Raw genomic sequence first — 15,408 nt, 5'->3', positions numbered from 1 at the left:
TCGTGGCGGGATCAACGTGTGAAGCAGAATGCATAGCTGCTTTGGAAGCAGCAAATGAAGGAGTCTAGATGAAGGAGTTCATATCCGATCTAGGTGTAATACCTAGTGCATCGAGTCTAATGAAAATCTTTTGTGACAATACTGGTGCAATTGCCTTGGCAAAGGAAGCTAGATTTCACAAGAGAACCAAGCACATCAAGAGACGCTTCAATTCCATCCACGATCAAGTCAAGGAAGGAGACATAGAGATTTGCAAGATACATACAGATCTGAATGTTGCAGACCCGTTAACTAAGCCTCTCTCACGAGCAAAACACAATCAGCACCAAGACTCCATGGGTGTTAGAATCATTACTGTGCAATCACACACTTAATACATCGATAGTCGCAAGAGAGAACTTATTACAATAATATGTCTTAAGGCCATCTAAATAAGATAACAACGGAAGGCTTCAAAGATATAGTGAGTCCATCAACTCCAACAGCATAGCTGAGTGCACGGGAACGACCTAGCGCACCTTACTCTTCATCTGAAATGTCTGCAACATAATACATTGCAGCCCGAAAACGGGTCAACACATGGAATATGCTGGCAACACAACACTGTAGAGCAAATGAACAGGTAACAGCTATAACTATATGCATATATGGCTAGTGGAGGCTCTGTGGTTATTATGTTTTTGCGAAAAGCCATTTTTTTCCTACAACAAAGGAATATATTTTGTTTAACTATCATGGTAGTTGATAAACATTGAGAAGGTTCCTCTAACTCAATCCCAATTAAAAGTAATTAACAGCCCAACAATTTAATTTAGGGTGATGAGATCAAAACAATATCTACCTGTGCTGGCTAGCATAATCTCTACCCACAAACATGACCGCGACCGCGCCCGACGCCGCGTGAGCACGCGGCCGCCGCCGCCCGGATCGGCCGCTCCAACCACCTCCGCGTGCGCCGCACCCGGATCCAGCCTCCTCCGAGGCCGCAGCTCCTGGATCCAGCTTCCTCCAACTCTTCCCTGCTCTCCTGCACCCGGGGTGTGCATGACGAGGGTATGAGATCCCAGCCGCGTTCGGTGCCTTCCCCGGCGCCGGCGCCCCCTGCCCGGCTGCTCGCCGCATCCTCGGCCACCTGCGAGCTCTGGACGGCCCTCCCTGCTCCGCCGCTCGTCTTCTCTGAGCTGGAGCCGCCGCCACCACCTCCTCTGCTCCTGGCGGCGCCCTCCGTCCTGGATCTTGATTTGCAGCGGACTCCTCCACCGCACGCCTTCAAGGTCTCTGTGGCCCCTCCGGAGCTCCTGCTAGAAGGGGCGCTACTGCCTGTGGCGAGCCCCTGCTCAGTCGTCACGGCCATTGCTGTTGGGGAGGAGCCCTCTCTGCCTTCAGCGCTTGCTCCTGCGCGGCCGGGCTCTCAGAGCTCCAAGGAGGTGCTCGCTCCCGACGCCGTCGTGCAGGCCTCGCGGCCACCACTGGCTGTGTCGTGGGCTTCCCTCGCTGATGAAGTCTGCAGCATTGACGACGATGAGGAGCTCGCCCCGCTGACGCCATTGGCTGCCAGATGCTCCGGCGGGGTGAGCGATCCGGCTGTTGCTGATGTTGTTGCTACTGCTCCTGAGGCATCTTCGGATCTAGGATGGGTGAAGGTGGTGGGCCGGCGTCGTTCGGCGTCACCGGCCGGGCGACTGTTTACCAAAAACACAGGTCTCCGCAAAGTCATAAGACCATGTATGGGGGCTGACGCCTGCCCAGTGCCGGAAGGTCAAGGAAGTTGGTGAACTGATGACAGGGAAGCCGGCGACCGAAGCCCCGGTGAACGGCGGCCGTAACTATAACGGTCCTAAGGTAGCGAAATTCCTTATCGGGTAAGTTCCGACCCGCACGAAAGGCGTAACGATCTGGGCACTGTCTCGGAGAGAGGCTCGGTGAAATAGACATGTCTGTGAAGATGCGGACTACCTGCACCTGGACAGAAACGCAAATTTTGTGGATTCTGGACCACGAGAACTCTTTATTTTAATCTGTATCTTTTTACCAGTAATAGGAATTGGTATTTATCCAGATTGGCTCTGGCTCCCCGGCCAATCCCCGCTTGGCTTGACGATCGCTGCTGCAGATGCCTCGTCCGTGGCCACCGTGCTGCAGTTTGTAGAGATCCCTTCTTATGCTCTCGTTGCTTGGAGAACGGTCATCATGCGTGCAACTGCCGCAACCCATGGCGTCCTCTCAGTTCATTGGCATGTCCTGTCGTCCCGCCCGTCTCTCGCCCTGGCACCCAACAACATCCACCTCCTCCTTCAAGAGAGGGCCAAATGAAATCCATGCTCCCCTTCACTGCGCTTCGCCATGGGTCTTGGGCGTCTGTGGTTTCTGCTTCTGCTAGCCCGACAACCCCATCTTCTATGGTGCTTCAGACCGCCCTTGCTGATCAGACCGAGTTGCTTCAAGGCTGGCAGGCACGAATTGAGAGCTTCCTGGAGCGGGCAGAGGCTGCTTTGAGTAGGCTCTCCCTTGTGCCGGCTATGTTGCAGACCATGCTACAGCCTCTTGGTGTGGCAGTTGTTGACTCCACGGAGGTCCGGGGGACAGAGCCCTATGGTTGTTTCTCTCCTCGTGTTCGGGACAATTCACCATCGGTGTCTGCTTCTTCCGTTGCGTTGCCTCCCGCTGTGGGCGAGTCCATCGTCGGGCTGGCGGCTCCGGTGTTGCAACTCATGCTCGAGCTTCGGGATATATGTTCGAACCTTGCTTCGCCTTTGTCCTTGGAGCAATTGGAGGTGGACTCATCGACGACGTTGTGTAAGGAACATGTTTCATCTCTATCATGTGAACAACTAAAGGTGCCGAAGTCAATTGTGTCGCTGGTTCCTACGGTGGAGGATGTTCTGTCAGTGGTTCCTCAGGTCGATGATGTTGATGTTGCTGGTTGGTTGGTGCCTGTTCCCACGAGCCCCTTGGTTGACGACAACGACACCAAGAAATTCAATGAGTTTTATGATTTTCTTGACAAATGGGTGGCTCACCAGCCAACATCTGGCAAGACAAGTGACCCTGCAAAGAAGATGCCAAGTAAGGAGAAACCAAAGAAGAAGAAAAACAAGAAGTGTGGCGCCATCCGAAAGGCGTCTGTGGTTTCATGATGGAGGGTGGTCAGTTTTCTTTAGTGTGCTTGTTAGGAGTTTCATTCTGTTCTTCAAGTGTTGAGGGTTGCGGTTGTTGTTTGTTTAGAGGGTCGCTTAAGCGGTTTTGGTGTTTCCTACTTTGCGAGTAGTCCGCATTTGGGAGTCTGTATCGGTTTTCGCCAGGTTTCCATAAAATAACTGGGCAATTCTCTTCTTCTTAATTAGTCGATGAGGAAAATATTTTTGCCTCCGTTTCGAAAAAAACAATAATTCAAGAACCAGATACTCAAGATGTCCATAACCGGGGACACGGCTAACCATGATTAGTTTGTACACTCTGCAGAAGTTTGTGCACTTTTCCCCACAAGAATCGATCTCCTCCGTTGGATTTCTCGCACTACACGGTGTTTGAAAAACGGATGACCGAGACACAGTCTTTCTGAAGCATTAACTCTTTACTCTGGGTGATGAGGACATCAATACCATTGTTACACCCACAGCCCCTACTGTTACATATACTGGACCAATTACTAGAGCTCGCGCACGCCAATTAAATTACCAGGTACTTTCGTTTCTTGGTAATGATTCTAATGTTCATGAGATTATGATGCTGCCTAAATTGGATACATTTGTTTTGCTTTCAAATGAAGGGCCTAGCTTGGAGAAGGATGAACATTGGAGCAAGAACACGCATGAAGTTGATGGCATGCACAAGGGGATCAAGAACGGAGTTACAAGTGATGATTTCAGGACTTTGAAGCCGCCATAAGGAGTGCATGAAGCCATGGACGAAATATACAAGATGCCACTTCATAATATTCGTCCATAGGCTATTCTAGGTGCTGCGTCACCTTATTAATGGGCCAGGCCCATGTAATTTCGAAATACTTAAGTATAGGCTATTTTTAGAGTCCGTATGTGTGGGGAAACAAGAGTTAGGGTTGGTTTCGGACCCCACCCTCAAGGGCCACGAAATTCCCCTCTCTTCCTCCATATATACAGCCCTTAGGTCGTCGTTTAGACTTTGGGTTTTGTTTAGATTAAAAGTTCGCCATAGCTGCAACTTCGCGTACTTCGTTTGTGTCCAACGACCAGACCAAGACGTCACAGAACCCCACCTTGATCAATAAAGCTTTCATCTTATATTCGCAATATCCAGATTGCAATCTCAATTTCTTGCTTGTTCTTCGTTTGCTCGCAGGAAACAGGCCCTCGTGGTCAGGTTGATCGTGCTCCGGCGTGGTCAATAACCCCTCGGAAGTTGGTTTAGCGATTGCTAAGGCGCGACGTCTCGCACGTTCGTAGTCGGATCGTCAAGGTCGACTCCCACAGAAAACGATAGCCACCATCTCATCGAAACATCGGGACACCTTTGCCTCTATCAAGTGGTATCAGATTTCCAGGTTGCTCGGTGAGATTTTACAGTTTTTCGTAGATTAGATCGAGTCTGTTCTTCATACCTACAGTCCACGAAAAAGCCACACAAAAAAATTAGGGTTAGTTCATCATATCCGAACCAATCTGAGCCTTTGCATAATCTTTTTAGGGTTTTTGCTTTGTTGAATTTGCGGTTGCATCGTCGTGTCAAGTTGCTGGTCTTAGAGTCTAGTCTTTTAGAGTTTCGAGTTCTGGTCATAAGTTGTCACGCCGCCGCCGCACCATCAATCTCTATCCATATACCACCACCGCTACCATATACCACCACCGCTGCCATATACCACCACCATATATCCACCACCAATCCGAGTTCTTCTCATATTAGGTTTGTTCTTGAGATCAATCTCAATTCCGATTCGTGTTTCCGTGCCTGCGTAGGTCTCGGAAAAAAAAAGAGTCTGGAGCCCCCGGGCAGTTTTTAGGCCAAAATTTTCACGGGCAAAAATATTTTTTCCCTATCCTATTTTTAGGCTTTTCTGAGTCTTTTGAGCCACGTGCCATCATAGTGATTTTTTGTCGCACTTTTTCGTCGTCGCTGCCCTGATTTCCGAAAAAAAAAGTGGAAAAAAAATTTTCGTGCCCATCCTATCAGTTTGACGAGGGAAGAGTTTTGAGACACTCGCCATTATAGTGATTTTTCGCAAAAAAAAAAAAAGAGGAGCGCAAAAAAAAAAAAGAGGAGCGCAAAAAAAAACGAAAAAAAAAAGTTCCAGAGTGTGCTTTTCCCTTATTTACGTGCAGCGCCGTGATTTTGTTAGTGTTCTAGGCTCGCGTCTCTAGCACGGTCTAGCCTAGGACCAGCACAGTACCGTCGTTGAGCGTTTATTCAACTTTGCATCTCTGAATTGATTATTGCTGACCCTTTTTGCTACCATACTATAAGCCTTCCCAGCTCCACATACCTCTACGTCGTGCGTTTGACTCTCCCTGGCAATCGCTCTATCCAAGCTTTTGAGAGTTTTGACTACAACGGTTGCCGATCACCGCCTGCTGCTGGGTAAGAACTGGTAAGAATTTGAGATTTGCTTGACGGATTTGTGACACCCGCCACCACCACCTCTTGTTAGTATTCTGTAGGATCATATTCTTGTGTGTTTTCTATTGTTGCTAACCATGGCAGGATCACAAGCCGACGAGACTGACTGGGAGAACATGACGAATCAGGAGTTGCATGATAAATTTCAGCAAATGATGAATGGACAGGTGCAGGATGTGCTAAACAGATTTGAAGAGGCCATGGAGAAGATAGATGACATGGAGAAGACGTTCGAAACAAAACTCGATGACAGGTTTAATGAATTGCTCGCGCGTCTTCCACCACCACCACCGGCTGCACCTAACGCACCTCTACAACAACAACGACGACGACTACCTACACATCGTGAAACAGCCCTCCGCCGAGCGAGCCGTCTCCCTCTTGCACCTGGCCAAACTGTTGGTGCTGCTGTTGCTACTTCTGTGGCTCCTGCTGCTGATGCGGAGGAGGATGATTTTGCTGGCGATTACGAGGATGAGGTTGATCAAAATCAGAACTACGTGCCACCACCAGCACAGCAACCATCAGGTCGTCCACATGCAAATAATGGCAATGGTAGGGCTCACCCTCAGGTACGAGATCATGACCATCTCCCTAAACTAAAATTGAATATTCCACCATTTGAGGGTAGATATGTTCCTGATATATATCTTACTTGGGAGTTAGAAACTGAACAACGATTTACATGTTTACAATATCCCGAGGAGAGACGTGTTCCTGCTGCTGTTTGTGCATTCACTAGTTTTGCATGTGTTTGGTGGTCTGAGCATTGTAGATTATATCCCATTCCTGCTACTTGGGCTGCTTTGAAAACTGCTATGCGTACTCGTTGGGTTCCACCATATTATCAACGTGAATTACTTCAAAAATTGCAGCGCTTAAGACAGGGAAAAAATTCTGTAGAAGAATATTATTAGGAATTACAAACTGGCATGATTAGATGTGGTATTGTTGAGGAGAATGAAGCTATGCTTGCACGTTTTATGGGTGGATTAAATAGAGAGATTCAGACGATTCTAGAGTATAAGGAGTATACTAATATCACTCGTTTATTCCATCTTGCTTGTAAAGCTGAACGTGAAGTGCAGGATCGACAGGCATTGGCGCGGACTAACTTTCCTACAGGTCGACCTTCTTCATGGACACCACGTGCATCATCTACTTCCACACGTTCTGCTACACCGGCGCCTCCGTCGGCTACGACCTCCAACCGTGATACAATAAAGCAGGCACAATCACCACTATCTGCCAAGAGCACACCTTCTGGGCCTGCAAAGAGCTCTTCTTCATCCATGGCATCAACAGGGCAAACACATGATATTATTTGTCGACGTTGCAAGGGTGGAGGTCATTATGCGAGAGAATGCCCATCTAAGCGTGTGATGATTGTTACTGAGGATGGTGGGTATGAGTCCGCTAGTGACTATGATGAGGAGACTTTGGCTCTTATTACACGTGACGAACACGGTGGAGACGATTCTGATCATGAGACGCAATACATGGCTCCTGAAGATGCTGACAGGTATGAATGTTTAGTTGCTCAACGTGTTTTGAGTGTGCAGGTTACACAAGCTGAGCAAAATCAGAGGCATAATTTGTTCCATACAAAGGGAGTTGTGAAGGAACGTTCTGTTCGCGTGATCATAGATGGAGGGAGTTGCAACAACTTGGCTAGCATCGAGATGGTGGAGAAGCTATCTCTCACCACAAGACCACATCCACATCCTTACTACATCCAATGGTTCAACAACAGCGGCAAGGTTAAGGTAACACGTACTGTTCGTGTGCATTTTAGTATCTCTACATATGCTGATTATGTTGATTGTGATGTGGTACCGATGCAAGCATGTTCCTTATTACTTGGTAGACCATGGCAATTTGATAAAAATTCTATTCACCATGGTAGAAACAATCAGTATACTCTTGTTCATAAGGATAAAAATATTACTTTGCTTCCTATGACTCCTGATTCCATTTTGAAAGATGATATTAATAGAGCTAATAAAGCAAAACAGGAGAAAACTAAGAGTGAAAATCAGATTGTGGCAAAAGAATTTGAGCAACAAATGCAGCCTAATAATAATAAACAATCTAGTGTTGCTTCTGAAATTAAATTGAAAAGTGCATGTTTACTTGCCACCAAATCTGATATTGATGATCTAGATTTTAGCAAATCTGTTTGCTATGCTTTTGTGTGCAAAGAGGCATTATTTTCATTCGAGGACGTGCCTTCCTCTTTGCCTCCTGCTGTCACTAACATTTTGCAGGAGTTCACCGACGTCTTTCCACAAGACGTGCCACCGGGATTACCACCTATTCGCGGGATTGAGCATCAAATTGACTTAATTCCCGGTGCATCATTACCCAACCGTGCACCATACCGTACCAATCCAGAGGAGACGAAGGAGATTATGCGTCAAGTACAAGAACTGCTCGACAAAGGTTATATACGCGAATCCCTTAGTCCTTGTGCTGTTCCTATCATTTTAGTGCCGAAAAAGGATGGTACGTCGCGTATGTGCGTTGATTGTAGAGGCATTAATAATATTACTATTCGTTATCGTCATCCTATTCCTAGGCTAGATGATATGCTTGATGAATTGAGTGGCTCTACAATATTCTCCAAAGTTGATTTGCGTAGTGGTTACCATCAAATTCGTATGAAATTGGGAGATGAATGGAAAACAGCATTTAAAACTAAGTTTGGATTATATGAGTGCTTAGTCATGCCTTTTGGGTTAACTAATGCACCTAGTACTTTCATGAGGTTAATGAACGAAGTTTTACGTGCTTTCATTGGACGATTTGTGGTAGTTTACTTTGATGACATATTGATTTATAGCAAATCTTTGGAGGAACATTTGGAACATTTACGTGCTGTTTTTATTGCTCTACGTGATGCACGTTTGTTTGGTAACCTTGGAAAGTGCACCTTTTGCACCGACCGAGTATCTTTTCTTGGCTATGTTGTTACTCCACAGGGAATTGAAGTTGATAAAGCCAAGATTGAAGCTATTGAGAGTTGGCCGCAGCCAAAACAGTCACACAAGTGAGGAGTTTCCTTGGCCTCGCTGGATTCTATAGGCGTTTTGTGAGAGATTTCAGCACCATTGCTGCACCTCTCAACGAGCTTACAAAGAAGGATGTACCTTTTGTTTGGGGTACCGCACAGGAAGAAGCCTTCACGGTATTGAAAGATAAGTTGACACATGCTCCTTTACTCCAACTTCCTAATTTCAATAAGACTTTTGAGCTTGAATGTGATGCTAGTGGAATTGGATTAGGAGGTGTGTTATTACAAGATGGAAAACCTGTTGCATACTTTTCTGAAAAATTGAGTGGGCCTAGTCTGAACTATTCTACTTATGATAAAGAATTATATGCTCTTGTTCGGACGTTAGAAACATGGCAACATTATTTATGGCCCAAGGAATTTGTTATACATTCTGATCATGAATCTTTGAAACACATTAAAAGTCAAGCAAAACTGAACCGTCGACATGCTAAATGGGTTGAATTCATTGAGACTTTCCCTTATGTGATTAAACACAAGAAGGGTAAAGAAAATGTTATTGCTGATGCCTTGTCTCGTCGTTATACTATGCTTTCACAACTTGACTTTAAAATATTTGGTTTGGAGACCATCAAGGATCAATATGTTAATGATGCTGAATTTAAAGATGTATTGCAGAATTGTAAGGAAGGGAGAACTTGGAACAAGTTCGTTCTTAACGATGGATTTGTGTTTCGTGCTAACAAGCTATGCATTCCAACTAGCTCCGTTCGTCTTTTGTTGTTGCAGGAGGCGCATGGAGGAGGATTAATGGGACACTTTGGCGTCAAGAAGACGGAGGATATACTTGCTACACATTTCTTTTGGCCAAAGATGAGACGGGATGTTGAGCGTTTTGTTGCTCGCTGCACTACATGTCAAAGAGCTAAGTCATGACTCAATCCTCATGGTTTATATATGCCTTTGCCTGTACCTAGTGTTCCTTGGGAGGATATATCTATGGACTTTGTTTTAGGTTTACCTAGAACAAAGAAGGGGAGGGATAGCATATTTGTTGTCGTGGATAGGTTCTCGAAAATGGCACACTTTATACCATGTCATAAAAGCGATGATGCTGTTAATGTTGCTGATTTGTTCTTTCGTGAAATTATTCGCTTACATGGTGTGTCAAATACTATTGTTTCAGATCGTGATACTAAATTTCTTAGCCACTTTTGGAGATGTTTATGGGCTAAGTTGGGGACTAAGCTGCTTTTTAGTACTACTTGTCACCCCCAAACTGATGGACAAACTGAAGTAGTCAATAGAACATTGTCTACTATGCTTAGGGCTGTTTTGAAGAATAACAAGAAAATGTGGGAAGAATGCTTGCCTCATATTGAATTTGCTTATAATCGTTCATTGCATTCTACTACTAAGATGTGCCCTTTTGAAATTGTGTATGGTTTCCTACCTCGTGCACCTATTGATTTGTTGCCTCTTCCATCTTCGGAGAAGGTTAATTTTGATGCTAAAGAACGTTCTGAATTGATTTTAAAAATGCATGAGTTAACTAAGGAAAACATTGAGCGTATGAATGCTAAATATAAACTTGCTGGAGATAAGGGTAGAAAACATGTTGTGTTTGCACCTGGAGATCTTGTTTGGTTACATTTGCGTAAAGATAGATTTCCTAATCTGCGCAAATCAAAGCTAATGCCACGTGCTGATGGTCCTTTTAAGGTTTTAGAGAAAATAAATGATAATGCATATAAACTTGAGCTACCTGCAGATTTTGGGGTTAGTCCCACTTTTAATATTGCAGATTTGAAGCCTTATTTGGGTGAGGAAGATGAGCTTCCGTCGAGGACGACTTCATTTCAAGAAGGGGAGGATGATGAGGACATCAATACCATTGTTACACCCACAGCCCCTACTGTTACATATACTGGACCAATTACTAGAGCTCGCGCACGCCAATTAAATTACCAGGTACTTTCGTTTCTTGGTAATGATTCTAATGTTCATGAGATTATGATGCTGCCTAAATTGGATACATTTGTTTTGCTTTCAAATGAAGGGCCTAGCTTGGAGAAGGATGAACATTGGAGCAAGAACACGCATGAAGTTGATGGCATGCGCAAGGGGATCAAGAACGGAGTTACAAGTGATGATTTCAGGACTTTGAAGCCGCCATAAGGAGTGCATGAAGCCATGGACGAAATATACAAGATGCCACTTCATAATATTCGTCCATAGGCTATTCTAGGTGCTGCGTCACCTTATTAATGGGCCAGGCCCATGTAATTTCGAAATACTTAAGTATAGGCTATTTTTAGAGTCCGTATGTGTGGGGAAACAAGAGTTAGGGTTGGTTTCGGACCCCACCCTCAAGGGCCACGAAATTCCCCTCTCTTCCTCCATATATACAGCCCTTAGGGCGTCGTTTAGACTTTGGGTTTTGTTTAGATTAAAAGTTCGCCATAGCTGCAACTTCGCGTACTTCGTTTGTGTCCAACGACCAGACCAAGACGTCACAGAACCCCACCTTGATCAATAAAGCTTTCATCTTATATTCGCAATATCCAGATTGCAATCTCAATTTCTTACTTGTTCTTCGTTTGCTCGCAGGAAACAGGCCCTCGTGGTCAGGTTGATCGTGCTCCGGCGTGGTCAATAACCCCTCGGAAGTTGGTTTAGCGATTGCTAAGGCGCGACGTCTCGCACGTTCGTAGTCGGATCGTCAAGGTCGACTCCCACAGAAAACGATAGCCACCATCTCATCGAAACATCGGGACACCTTTGCCTCTATCACTGGGTAGACAGTACCACCTACATCCCCTACATCTGCTAGCCTACCACTGAAAGAGGTCACACAACTTACTCAACTATGCCAGAGCCCATAATGGCTTGTGGCTGCACACGGAAGTTTCTAGCATGAATTATCTTATGATCCCTTTGAGCCTGGGTGGCAAACCGTAGGATGACCGCACGGGTACTCCGGGATATCCTAGGACAACACTGGATTCTCCAGCTGCCCAGACAACCACTGGGTGCTCCAGGGTGCCTCAACCAATCCACCTAGATGTTTATTAAAGTAGCCACCTTAAGTTAACCATTAAAAATACTCTCACATCTGTCATGGATCACTCAACCAAACCACGTCTACGAGCATAGCATAGCAGTAATAGCATAACATAGAAGTAACTCCCATGGTTTGATATAAAGGACAATAGGTTCTACCTCATCATCTAGTTCCCAATACCCACATGTTATCAATCCTACTCATGCAATGTTTGAGGGTTGAAACTAATGCATAAACACTGGGTAACAAAGGGATATGATCAAAGTGTTACTTGCCTTGCTGACGATCCGCAAACCCTAGAGACTCGTAGTAGCACGCTTCGCACTATGGAAATTCTATCGCAAACAAACAATAGCATACATAAGCACTCAAGCATAGATGCAAGGGTAAAACTCATATGAGAAAGTCCAAACTGAAAGTTCAACTGAAGTGCTTCGATTTGCAAAAAGAATCAATCAAATCGGAGCTGCGAAACTCAAACTATGGTCAAAAGAAATTAAAAAGCAAATCTGCTTGAAACCAAATTTTAATTTGTCAAAACCATGTTCAAGTTGACTAACTGGAAAGAGGGGTTTGAGACGAAGATTTTGGCGTTGGTTTCACTGGATTTGGACGAACTGTTAAAAAGTTGCGAGGGTTTGAAGATCAGGGGCTAATATGTGATAAAAATAATCACGGATAGGTCCCTGGCAAAAATAAAACAGAAAAAGAAAAATCTATCGGATGAACATCCGCTAACAGAGACAAACGAACGAATTCGTTCATTAAAACAAACTAACAGGTGAACGTTCGCTAATTAGCAAACCGACCGGAAAAAATAAACCGAGAAAACCCTAAAAAAACTGATTTAGGTTTTACCTAAAACCGGCGAGAAAACCGGTGGGTCGGCAGCGGTTTCAGATGAGGCGGGCTCCGGCGAGGCAGCGGCTTGGGCGGCGGGGCTGGCGGCGGTGCGACAGCGACGCACGGGCAGCGGCGGCGGTGCGAGCGGACGGTGGCGCGCGGGCGGCGGCAGCGGTGCGAGCTGGCGGCGGCGCGAGCGGCGGCAGCGGTGCGAGCTGGCGGCGGCGCGAGCGGCGGGGCGAGACGAGGGGCAGATGGGGTCGGGGGTGTCCCGATTTGGTGGCGGCGTCGCGTAGTCCTTCGGGACTCCGGCGGCGTGTCCGCGCCGGACTCCGAGCGGGAGGAGGCGGTGGCGGCGCAATGGGCCGGCTGGGCTTCGGCCAGTCGGTCCGGAGACTTTTTAAATAAATTTCGCTGAAGGAGAAAAAATCCTAAATAAATATCAAAAAATTGTAAAAATGTCAAAACAATTTTCACCATCTAAATAAAATATTTAGAACAAAGTGAACATTTTTCTGGCCTAAAAATGCAATTTTGAAAAATGCATATTTTTCTAATTCAAATAAAATAGCGATAAAATCCAAATAAAATAATCATTTGATTTTAATATTTTTCCTCCAATATTCCCCTCTGATTTTGGAGAAGTCATTTTATCTCCTCTCATTATGTTGATATTTGAAATATTTAGAGAGAAAAGTATTATAACCAAAACGATCCTCTTTTCAAATTTTAGAAAATTTCAAATATGAAAATAATGAAATCCCCAAGTCTCTCCATGGGTCCTTGAGTTGCTTAGGATTTTCTAGGATCGCAAACGAACTGCAAAAAAAATATGATATTCACATGATGACCTATGTATAGCATCGAAATTGAAAAATTGGGATGTTACAAACCTACCCCCCTTAAGATGAATCTCGCCCTCGAGATTCGGATTGGCTAGAAAATAGGTGTGGGTGGTCTTTCTGTAGGTCTTCTTCTCGTTCCCATGTGGCTTCATCTTCGGTATGGTGGCTCCACTAAACTTGATAACCTTGTTGCGTGTAACTCGGCTACCAAACTCGAGAATCTTGACGGGTTTCTCCTCGTAGGTCAAATCACTATCCAACTGAATTGCTTCCAGGGGCACTGTATCTCTCAGAGGAATATCGGCCATCTCTGCATGGCACTTCTTCAACTGGGAAACGTGAAACACATCATGAACTCCTGACAATCCTTCGGGTAACTCCAACTTGTAGGCAACCTCTCCCATAAGTTCCAAAACTTGGTATGGTCCTACAAATCTCGGGGCTAACTTTCCCTTAACTCCAAAGGGTTTAACTCCTCGCAGAGGTGACATGCGAAGATATGCTCTATCTCCGATTTCATAGACTACCTCCTTGCGTTTTGAGTCTGCATAACTCTTCTGCCTGGACTGAGCTACCTTCAGTCTATCTCGAATCAACTTAAACTTCTCTTCTGACTCTTTGATCAAATATGGTCCAAACAATTGACGGTCTCCAACTTCATCCCACATTAACGGTGTCCTACACCTTCTCCCATACAAAGCCTCAAAAGGTGCCATCTTCAAACTGGCTTGATAACTGTTGTTGTATGAGAACTCTGCGTATGGCAAATTATCATCCCAACTGGATCCATAATCTAATGCACAGGCTCTCAACATGTCCTCTAAAATCTGATTGACTATTTCGGTTTGTCCATCTGTCTGTGGATGAAAGGCTGTGCTGAACTCCAGCCTAGTACCCAAAGTCTGGTGCAGTTGGTTCCAAAACTTCGAGGTAAACTGTGTTCCTCTCTCTGATATGATGGTCCTTGGAACTCCATGCAGACATACGATCCTGGTCATATATATCTTGGCCAACTTTGCACTCGTATAGGTGGTTTTCACATGGATAAAGTGAGCCACTTTGGTCAAACAATCCACTACTACCCAGATAGAATCATATCCCGATCGGGTCCTGGGCAATCCGGTGATAAAATCCATGCCAAGTTTGTCCCACTTCCATTCGGGTATCAGCATAGGTTGCATTAATCCTGCTGGCTTCTGATGTTCTGCCTTCACTCGCTGACATACATCACATATGGCTACATACTCGGCAATATCTTTCTTCATACCGGTCCACTAGATACACTCCTTCAAATCCAAATACATCTTGGTGTTTCCGGGGTGAATCGAGTATGGCGAGTCATGAGCTTCTTGAAGTATTAACTTACTGATCTCCGCGTTATTGGGTACATAAACACGGTCCTCAAACCATAAAGTTTCATACTCATCCTCATGAAAACCCTTGGCTTTCCCTTTGCTTATCTTCTCCTTTATCTCAGCAATCTCCTTATCATCCTTCCGAGCTTCTCGAATCTTTTCCAATAATGTTGACTAAACCTCCATTGCTGCAAAAAAACCTCTAGGGACTATTTCTAAAGGAAGCTCCCTGAGATCATCGTCTAACTCCTTTGGTAATCCTCCACTTACGAGGGTATTGACATAACTCTTCCGGCTCAAAGCTTCTGCTACTACATTGGCCTTTCCTGGATGATAGTGCAGCTTCATATCATAATCCTTTATGACCTCCAACCATCTCCTCTGCCTGAGATTCAGCTCTTTCTGCGTAAAAATATACTTCAACTCTTGTGATACGTGTACACATCACAACGGTTTCCAATAAGAGAATGTCTCCAGGTCTTAAGCACATGCACTACGGCTGCTAACTCCAAATCATGCGTGGCATAATTCAACTCATGTGGTCGAAGCTGGTGTGAGCCATATGAAACAACTCTTCCGTCCTGCATAAGTACACCTCCAAGTCCTAAGCGAGAAGCGTTGCAATACACTTGGTAATCCTTGTGTATATCCGGCAGAATCAGCATTGGGGTTGTAACCAAACGTTTCTTCAATTCC

General features: G+C 45.2%; 1 protein-coding gene across 1 annotated transcript; it reads left to right on the top strand.

The window, feature by feature from the left end:
• Window positions 1-2,309: 2,309 nt before the first annotated feature.
• LOC147975580 (uncharacterized) lies at window positions 2,310-3,137 on the top strand. Its single transcript, XM_087520494.1, has one exon. The coding sequence runs from the start codon at window positions 2,310-2,312 to the stop codon at window positions 3,135-3,137; it is 828 nt and encodes a 275-aa protein (XP_087376620.1).
• The last annotated feature ends 12,271 nt before the right edge of the window (window positions 3,138-15,408 follow it).

The sequence above is a fragment of the Triticum urartu genome, chromosome 4A, assembly GCF_056163025.1.
Source record: "Triticum urartu cultivar PI428250 chromosome 4A, HENAU_Tu73, whole genome shotgun sequence".
Lineage (NCBI taxonomy): Eukaryota > Viridiplantae > Streptophyta > Magnoliopsida > Poales > Poaceae > Triticum > Triticum urartu.
This window is presented reverse-complemented; position numbering and strand designations above follow the sequence as displayed.

Coding starts and splice junctions, on each gene's coding strand:
- LOC147975580 (XM_087520494.1), top strand. CDS start 2,310: ATGAAATCCATGCTCCCCTTCACTGCGCTTCGCCATGGGTCTTGGGCG.